Source organism: Mauremys reevesii, linkage group 3 (genome assembly GCF_016161935.1).
Source record: "Mauremys reevesii isolate NIE-2019 linkage group 3, ASM1616193v1, whole genome shotgun sequence".
Taxonomy (NCBI): domain Eukaryota; kingdom Metazoa; phylum Chordata; order Testudines; family Geoemydidae; genus Mauremys; species Mauremys reevesii.
Window position 1 is genome coordinate 182,583,273 of NC_052625.1, and position 10,325 is coordinate 182,593,597.

The window sequence follows — 10,325 nt, forward strand, 5'->3', positions numbered from 1 at the left end:
GTTGTGGCAGAGTCTGGTGGTCAGCAGACATGGAATATGAATGGGAAGTGGACGGTGGGGGTGAGTGGAGTGGGCTTGAGGGGAGTTGATCCAAATGGAACTGTGGGAGCATGATGGAGTGGGGCAAAAAGATTGCACAGACCTGTGGGAGCATGGGAGGCAGAAGCAGAGTTATAATGGGGGGCATGGAGTGGAACAGAGCTGTATCAAGGAACCTGCCATTCTAGACAACAGCACAGCTCCTTCCTTCTGCAGTAAGTAGCCTATAGCTGTGATGCATTCTCCACTGGCTGTTTCTGGCAAAGATTAAATAACTTCTTGTTTGTTTGAAATTGTCTAGAAATGACCCTCTGCCATTCTCATTATCTTGATGATTGGCAACTGTAGGAAGTGTTAACTGTGTGAGTGGGATCCAAAAAAGTGCTGATATTAAAAAGAAAAAAATAGTGTTTAGACAACAGAAACTGTTCATAAAAGTACTGAAAGATTTATCCTAGAAAATATGTGAGGGACCTGATCTCCAAAATGGTCCAGCTTAGGAAATGGAGTATGTTAACAGACAGTAATGTAAGTCCTAGGGATTTGAACCCTGCTTTATCTGCAAATTCCAAAATAACCTTAACTATGAAGATACAATGATGCTTCAGTAATAGAGTTTTAAAATATGGGGGTGATGAAGGGATACCATAAGACTATGTAATACTTAACAAGCATTAAGAAATTCATTTACACTATTTCCATATATTAAGAAATTCTGGTCTATCATGCTTAGCGCCATAAAAACTTTCAAATTTATCACATTAGAATGATTTTTTTTTAAAAATCTTCCATTCTTTTGAATCCTCCATCCAGTTGTATAAACCCTGAAAGCCAGATGTAAATCAGGGTAGGTTCATTGACCTGAGGATCTAGCCCTGAGTCCCCAAACTTTGGATACCCTGTAACCATGAGTAGCTCAATATAGTTACTACAATGAAAAATAGGCTGTGGCAGCCCCGCAGTGGCATATCTGTCAATTGGGTGGTCAATGTCAATGTGAGCTCGCTCTTTATTTTCTCCCCAATTTGTTTGTTTTTCTTTGTGTAAGCAGAAGTAATAGTTTATGAATATAAGGAATGAGTCCAACATTTTAAACTATATTTTCAAAATTAAGTTGTGTTTAATTAGCACCTCATAAGTGACACATCTTGGAAATGCTACAGCAGAACGATAGCCAAGTAAACATTTGATCAGTGGGATGTCAGGAGCGAGGGGTCTTCCAAATTGTACACAAGGCTCTAATTTAACTAAGAAACTCCACATTTGTCTCAGATGCTGTTATATATGCACCTTGAACCATTCTGAAGCTGAAAAAGTCTGATCATAGTTTCTATATGGTGAAAATAAACTGATGATATTGTCCAAAGTTACTAAGAAGAAATCCAAATGAAGCAAGCATCAGATACGATGCCAATAACACAGGTATATGTTGCCAGCAATATAGGTGTACCTCCTTGCTGATACTGCAAGGGAGAGTGGCTGAGTTTATTAATTACCAAAAATAACTGCAATGCAAGGAACATAGTATCTTTACTTTCATGTAAATAAAATGTGTACTTTCATGTGGTTTACACATGGGCCAAAATATTATGTATTAAAATTTGCTGATATATATGTCTGACAAAATTAAATTAAATTCTCACTCCTCAGCAAAGAGGAAAGGAAATGTGCTTTTGTGATTAGTGCACAGGGTTGGCAACTCTGGGTTATAATCTATAATCTAACACAAACTCATGGTGAGATCTTGGACATGTCATTTCATCACCTAATACCTAAACTTCCTCCTCTGTAAAATGAGAATTGTAATAATAATACTGATCTACCTCACACTGGTGATTCACAGGTGGGGTTGTTTGTTTGTTTGTTTGTTTGTTTGTTTGTTTGTTTTTAAAGGCCAGAAGGGATTATTAGTCCAGATCCTCAAAGGTATGTAGTCACCTAACTCCCAATGAAATCAGTGGAAGTTTGGTACCTAAATACCATTGAGAATCGGAATCAATGCTTTACATGATCGTGTAGCCTGACTTCCTGCATAACACCACTGATAGAGACCCTGTAATTCCTGCACTGAACACCCCCTCCCAAAATCTGGTTCAACTCCATCATCTCTTTCAGAGAAACTGACCAGTCCTGATTTAAAGCCTCCAAGCAAAGGAGAATCCATCAAATCTCTTGATGTTGTGAAGCCTGGTGAACATCTGAGCTCCTCCAGCAGACCTGCTAAGTATTTACAGTTGAAATAACTTTATTTTTATATAATACAGCTTTCCATTGAAGTCATACCATGCACCTTATTTCAATAACCTTTTCTCTCCCTTATTACTTTCCTGCCCCATAACCCTGGGCCTAGTAGCTGCTGCTTGAGGGTCTCCCAAGAAAGCAAGGTATTGTCCTACAGGGCCTGAAAATGAAGAATAAACCTGGAGAGTGGTGCCAGTCTATCATGGCATTATGCAGATTCTTGACTTCAAGCATTGCCTTGCTGTTCTGGCCACAGTATGCGAGCTGGAGGCCGGAGGGGTTCTGCACAGCCAAGCTCTGGGGGACGATGCTCTGCCCCTTAGCAGCCTGGCCAAGCAGCGAGGGGCGGTGGGGGCCTGGCGGAGCAGCAGAGGGAACGTCTGGAATCCCACCCTGGGCCGGTGATTGACACCCCGGAGGCTCGCTCGTCTTGCCAACCTCAAAGCAAAGCAGCCAATGAGCTCCGCACGGGGCGGGTGCAGGGCTCGGGAGCCGCCGGTACTTAGACTCGCCGGTGCTGGGGGCAGCCCAGAGCGGAGCGGTGCTGTCCAGGGGAAGGCAGAGCGCGTCCAAGGAGCCGGAGCTGGAGCCGGGGCTCGGCAGCTGCAGGGGCGCCGGGGATGACGCTGCTCAGCTGCTCTGCGGCTCCCATGGGGACGAGAAGACTTTAAGGGAGTTGGGCGCTTGGCTGGAGCGGGGCGATCACGGGTACGGAGCGCCCGGGGTGGTCGCTGTCAGGAGGCTGGTCCCAGCGGGGCAGGACCGGGGCCGCTGCTGCGGGCGGGAGTTGGAAGGGGGCAGGCGGGGTGTCACGGCTCGGCTCCCGGGAGCCAGACGCTGCCCTGCCGCGCTCCCCGTGCAGCCCGGGCGGCCGGGAGCCGGGGCGGAGCGTGCTCCGCTGGAGCCGCGGGTGCGAGCCGGGACGCTCCCAGCTCCAGCCACCCTGCGCCCTTCTCCCCCCGGCCCAGAGGCTCTGCGGTGAACTTTGCCCCCTTTCCGAGCCCAGGAGCCGGCGGGGACCCTGGAAGCGGGACGGGGTCCCGATGCCGGCCGGGACGCCGCTCCCCGGGGCGGCAGGGGTCCCCACGTCTCCCGGGAGAGCTGTGCCCGCCGCACGCGGCTGCATCCCTGTGCCATGGTGCGGGTGCCCCCGGGACGGCTCCATGCCCGAGCCACGCGTGTAACGCTGACACCGGGCAGGGCGCAGCCCCAAAGGGGCACAGGGGGAGTGGAGGGAGGGTTCTCCTAGCGCGGGGACGCGGTCAGGGACGGGAAATCACTGAAACTCTGTGCCTGGATTTTTTTTTGTTTTGTTTTGTTCTTCCTCCTCCTCTCCCTTTTCTCCTTCTTGCCTTTCCCTCTCCCCGTCCTGCGTCTCTCCTCCCTCCCCCCAGACCCGGCGATTCCTGGCCTCGCCTTGCCTTGTCATTGATGGGAAATCAACTGGATCGCATCACCCACCTGAATTACAGCGAGCTGCCGACCGGAGACCCCTCGGGGATCGAGAAGGACGAGCTGCGGGTCGGGGTGGCTTACTTCTTCTCGGATGAGGAGGAGGACCTGGACGAGCGAGGCCAGCCGGACAAGTACAGCGTGAAGGGCTCCAGCAGCCCTGGGCAGGAGACCCCCACCCACCACCACCAGCTGGTGCTCAACGAGACCCAGTTCTCCGCTTTCCGCGGCCAGGAATGCATCTTCTCCAAAGTCAGCAGCGGCCCCCAGGCTGGGGACCTGCGCGTCTTCTCGGTCTCGGCCCTGCCTGCCCTCTGCAAGCCGGGAGACCTGCTGGAGCTGCTCTACCTGGGGCCATCCGACCACCCACCCCCACCCCCGCACTGGGCAGTCTATGTGGGCAGCGGGCAGATCATCCACCTGCACCAGGGCCAGATCCGCCAGGACAGCTTGTACGAGGCGGGCGCTGGCAACGTGGGCCGGGTGGTGAATAGCTGGTACCGCTACCGCCCCCTGGTGGCAGAGCTGGTGGTGCAGAACGCCTGCGGGCACCTGGGTTTAAAAAGCGACGAGATCTGCTGGACTAACTCGGAGAGCTTCGCCGCCTGGTGCCGGTTCGGGAAAAGGGAGTTCAAAGCCGGGGGGGAGCTGCAGGCTGCTGCCGGCACCCAGCACCAGCAGCAATACTATCTCAAGATCCACCTGGCTGAGAACAAGGTGCACACGGTGCGATTCCACAGCCTGGAGGATCTAATAAGGGAGAAGCGCAGGATCGATGCCAGTGGCAAACTGCGAGTGATCAAAGACCTGGCTATAGTGGATGGGAAAGAGTAACGAACAGCGGAGGGACGAGGTGCTCCCTTCTTTCCCTGGCTTGGCAAGAGCTGCCTGCCACAGACAGACCGGGGGCTGCGCTCTCTGGTGGGACGCAATTTAAACCGGAATCCATGGCAACATTCCAGAAAACCAGCATTCTTCTTACACCCATAGCCAGTATTTGGTTTGGCTTTTAATAACATTTAATGAACCAAGAAAGAGGGGAAGCAAAGAGGGGTATGTGTGGAAGAGATTTACAAAGGATGTGGACAAAGTCTCTCCTGTCCATCGATGTTGGCCATTCTAGCAACATGCTAATAAAATTTCAAATTGAAATTCTTTTTAATTTATTTTCATGGCTTTAATCCATGATCCCTTTTAAACATTTGGGGCCATAGAAGCAGATTTAGCTAAAGAGTTTTTAGCTAACAACATTTGCCTGTCAAACAAACAAACTGTCTCAAGTCTTCTGCTAGTTCTGTAGGGTGAGAGGAGGTTCTGCTTGTTTTATTTCTAAATGCATCTTGTAGCCAGAGCCCTAATTTTAGTCCAGTAAAAACTATAGCAAGGTATTAATCAGGTGTAAGTGTTTTTTACCTTTCTCTGGCAGAAATTGATCACAAGTTTAAAAATCTGTTCTTTTCTCTTTTCCTTCCTGTATGCAGTTCTCTTTCTGCTAGATATTCTCACAATACCATAGTGTTCTACTCTTTTTGAAAATATGAAGAGTTGGTGAGCAGCTGTTTTCTTGAGCCCAAAGCCATTCTGAAGCATTAAATAAAGGATTCTGGTGAGCAGTTTACATACATGCTTTTCCAGAGAGCAGTCCTGCAAGGTCCCCTGCTGTAGGTTTGCCTTTCATCCCACAGAGCCACTACACCAGTACTTGGAGGATACTTTCCACCTCTTTATACACTGCAAAGAAGCAAAAATAGAATTGAGTTTGGCATGCTGAGCGTTCCAAACAATAGCAATGTGACCAAGTTTACCTTGCATTTCTAAATCCAATTAAAGAAAATAGGCTTAGTCTAAATTCAGAAATCCAGAGTTGCATAAAAAAGATGCCTTTTATGTCATGAGATCAATGCATTATTTTTGTATTTCAGACCCATTCCACGTTCATTCATTGATTCTCAGTCTTGAAATAAAAAGATCATAACATTATAATCAGCTATCATTCTTAAGTATACTGGGACGTTCCCTTTTTTTATTATGTTGATCAGCATACACTTTGTAGTGACCAAGTTATTTTTTGCTTGTATCGATACTGGAAAGAAAATGCATTTGGTTTTGGTTTTCCCCTCTCTATCAAGTAACAGATGGCAGAATTATTGTATATACACTCCACTCTCTCTGATATACTGTATCTTGGCTCCCTTCTTTATTAAACAACATCATAAGCAACCTTGTTGCAACAGTACTTCATTTTAACAAACAAAGCGTTTGCCTTCCATGACTAATGTTATGAGGATGGAGTGTACTTTACTAGAAGACAGATGTCAACATTTGTTTCACGTAAGACAGCTGTTTAAAAAAAGAAAAAGGGGAACATGACAACCTTATAACTGAAGGTCATGTACTGGTTTTATATTTGCTGATATGCTTGATGAAGTTATTTGGCAATAAAATGAGAAGGTGTTTCTTTTATTTTTTTTTCTTCAAAGCACTGATGGTTACTACAACACCATGTGAACAACTTACTTTAGTGGGAGGAATTTTTAAAAGTGAATTTCTACCCACGTCAAACAGCTGATAGAATGGCTTCAAATTCTAATAACACCCCTTTTAACAAATGTATAATATTTTACATTTATTTTGATCATATTTGTTGGCTGATAACTGTGGCCTTATCAATAAAGAACAGCAGAAGCCTTTACATTATTGTATGGCATCCTAGGTGGACTTGAAATTGAGTACATTCATACTGTAATTTTCCCTAACATTGAACAGCTACTATAATAGTTACTATTTTTTCCCCCATGTGTGAGTTTAGTTTCTCTTTCTCTCTACAGCTGTGAAGTTAATGTTAAGGCAGGAGCGAAATGTATAGTAGCAAGTTTTATGTTCACAATAATAAGTGAAGTTTCGTTGAGCAGGTGATAAGATTAGGGATGGCATTATTATTATTTAATATCTATACCGCATTAGTGCTCAAAAGTGCCATATGATACTTGGTGCTGTGCAAAAACACAGGAAGACATAGTCCCTGCACCAATACACTTAAAGTCTAAAAAGACAAAATAATAAAGGGTAGGGGGGAAAGAATGATGGCACAGGTTTAGATACTGGTAGTTGCATTTCTTTTTCTTTTTTATTATGGTGCAAGGGTAGAGTGAGGGGGAATGACAGGAGGGAGGAAATACATGGGGAGCAGGTAAGTGGGATATTTAGGAAGATGAGTTTGCAGGTTCTCCATATTTGACTTTTTGACTTCTGGAATTAGATCCTCCTTTCCCTACAATGCCTTGCTATGAATAATACAGGATCAGAAGCAGAATTCTTATATAAGCAGCCTGGCACATCCCCACTAATAGGAACTGCATAGTTTATTATGTTAATTCAGTAGATTTTTAAGAGACATTTGCTTTGAACTTGTCCGTGTTATTTCTCCACAGCCCATACATTAACTTTGGCTTCTTATGGAATGAATTACTAAACTGTTATATTAACAAAACCATTTTTTTTTAGTTTGTCTATTTCTTAAGGGCTGACCATGAAGTTGGGGCTGCACAGGAAGATATGGGGACAAATTCTGTGCTGAGTTACTCAAGTTACTTCATATAAGTCAGTAATGTTACTCCAGATTTACACAGGTGCAGGTGACAGCATAATTAGGCCTCTGATCTTTGCCAGAAGGACCGGATATGAAAATACACGAGAAGCCCCAGGAGATGGTGGTAACTTATGGTCTGATCTGCTGACATTGGACTCAGCAGCCAAACTTCCACAAACAGTGGTGCTGGACCAGGCCCTTAGAGTGTTATTTTTGCTTCCGCCCCCTCCCACACCTCCCCACATCCTCCCTCCACCCCCCCCCGGCCCTTTAGTTTTCATCATGGATTGTTGGCAGTACTAAAGTCCCGATGCAAACCTAATTGTAGTTAATGAAAACTTTGTTTTCTTAAAAAAAAACCCTGTAGGTAACTTTCACTTCAATGGGCTTTGGATCAGGCCTTATTGTTTAGGTATTGCTTACAATTTGTGGACCTTGCAGAAGACGTGAGATTTAAAGATACATTTGAGAGAACAAAAGGGCACCTCCCTGAGCTGGGATAGGAGGCAGCATGGAAACAGATAATAAAATGAGAATAGGAGAAGACAACAAATAGGGGTGAGACAGGCTGTTTTAATGCAGTAAAATGGTGGGGGAATTATTAAGAATTGAGAACAGAAATGTGGGCAGGGGCAGAGCTGTGCAATAGATTGAAACAAGGATGAGAAGCTGGAACTTGATAGTGAGGCAGGTGGGGAAGCTAGTGGAAAGAAATAAGGGAAGGAGTGATGATGATTGTCAGGCAAAGAAAATGATTGATTATACTCATCTTGTAATATCAGTGACTTGCCTGAGTTAAAATTTCCAAGTCTATCAGTGAAGTTATTGACAAATTAAATTATGCTTGTGGGATATGTTTTCATTCCTCAATCTTCTTGGGTAAATTATATATCTGATATACGTGTACATCATTGCTCATGAAGTAAATCCTAACATATATGTTATATTCAAATGCTAGGAGAATTGGGAAGTCCTGTTATTCTGCAGTTTTGCTTTTAGCTGGTATGGTAATGTTTTGGGAACAATTTAATCTGGTTCTGAAATCACTGGACTTGTCTCTCCAAACTGTGATCATCTGAATTGCTTACAGGTTAACATTCTATAGAGGATATCCAATTCATGCTCTCTCAAAACACAGGGAGCGTTTGTTTGTAAACCGGTTTTTACTGGCATGACCAGGTTGTTTGCCAGGTAGTGGTTGCAAATATAGTTAGTCATTCAAACAGAACTCAGCAAAACACGTTTTGTCTCTATCAGTCATGTTTCCAAGTTGTTCTCTGTTCCCCGCCTCCATTATTGCTCCATTTAAAAAAACAAGTATTTGTTTAGGACAATATTCTATTGATCCATGAGTTGAATTCACATTGAAATCAATGAGAGTCTGGCAAAAATGAATGAGAAGGTAAGGTCTTTATTCTGCATTAGAATGTGCAGTCTTAATTGTGCTGCCTCATTTAATTTTAGTGATTTTCACATGTAGCTAAGTGATGTGCAGAAATCTTTTGGAGTTTATGGACCTGATCCTGTGATGTATTGAACATCTTCAACTCCCATTGAAGTCAGTGGGGTTGAGGGTATGGAAGATCTCAGAGGAGGGATTTAGCATCTTGCAAGATCAGGATCCTAAATGACTTCCACTCCCAACTCTCTTTGTATGCTGTTATGGAGGAAACACTGGGCTGGGATAGGCTTTGTAGATGTTAATGCCAGTACTCAGATCTCATTCATTATTGTGGAAGATTGCTACTGGAGTAGTTTAATACTTCTCCATCTATAATTTATCAGACGCATGTGGTGGAAATTTCCAGAGGCAGGTATAAATATGCAGGCAAGAATCAGTCTAGACTGGAAATTTCCACCACATGCGTCTGACAAAGTGAGTATTCACCCACGAAAGCTTCTGTTAGTCTTTAAGGTGCCACAGGACTCTTTGTCACTTGTAGTAGTAGGCATCATTAAGTCTGGAGAGACCATGGATATGTGCCCCTGAGAGGTAAAGAATTTACTGAGTTGGTTTAATGGCAGCCATGGCTGTGGCTGAAGAGAGACGCTTGAGAGCGACAAGCTCTGCAGCATCTGTCACATTTAAAGGTGATGTTTCGACCTTGTGGGCTCTGCCTTCTGCAAGCTCTTTTCTCCTCTGCTAAGCTGGACAGCTTCCTATCGTAACTTGATTAAGCTCTTGTTTCCACAGGCTACGGTCTTGAGTGTGATCTTCACAGTTATTCACATCCTTGTCCGTTTCTTTGAGGTCTTGCTTGCATACATCCTTGAACCACAATTTTGTGCTTCCTTTGGGTCTTTTTCCAGATGCCAATTCACCATAGAGGAGGTCCTTTGGGATGCCCTCATCATTCATTCAGCACACATGCCCGAGCCAGCGGAGGTGTCTCTGTTTGAGGAGTGTTTGCATGCTGGGTATGCTGGCCCATTTGAGCACCTCAGTGTTGGTGACTCTGTCCCTCCAGGAGATTCCAAAGATTTGACGAAGACAATGCACATGTTGAGCCACTTTTCCTGATGAGAGTATAAGATCCATGCCTCACTTCCATACAAAAGTGTGCTGATAACATATGCATGATAGACACAGATCTTTGTGTGTTCTGTCAGTTTACTGTTTTGCCATACCCTCTTGCTCAGTCTAGCTATTGTTGTAGCAGCTTTTCCGATGTGGATGTTGAGTTCCATTTCAAGTGAGAGGTTGACTGCGATAGTGGACCTCAGGTATGTGAGCTCATTCACCACTTAAAGTTCATAGTTGTAGTAAGTCAACTGTATTCCAAAATATAGAGCTTTGATCCTGAAACAGGATCTGTGCAGATGGAGTCTTCCTGTGGGGTGGATCCCATTGCAAGATTGAGACCTAAATGATAATCTGTGAATAAGGTAATGGGGTACCCTATCGCTGCTGTTAATTAAATTATGGTCAGTATTTCCCAGATAAAACCAGATCTTATTTTAATTTTTGTTATTATGGAGGGTTTTTACATTATCTGTAAAAACA

At 44.7% G+C, this 10,325-nt stretch overlaps 1 protein-coding gene across 1 annotated transcript; it reads left to right on the forward strand.

Annotated features, from left to right (window-relative positions):
* Positions 1-2,820: 2,820 nt before the first annotated feature.
* On the forward strand, positions 2,821-5,952 carry LRATD1 (LRAT domain containing 1). The gene is made up of 2 exons (XM_039528459.1): positions 2,821-2,988; positions 3,675-5,952. Exon 2 carries the CDS (start codon positions 3,712-3,714, stop codon positions 4,564-4,566), a length of 855 nt encoding a protein of 284 aa, XP_039384393.1. The 5' UTR covers positions 2,821-2,988; positions 3,675-3,711; the 3' UTR covers positions 4,567-5,952.
* Positions 5,953-10,325: the final 4,373 nt, after the last annotated feature.

Coding starts and splice junctions, on each gene's coding strand:
- LRATD1 (XM_039528459.1), top strand. CDS start 3,712: ATGGGAAATCAACTGGATCGCATCACCCACCTGAATTACAGCGAGCTG.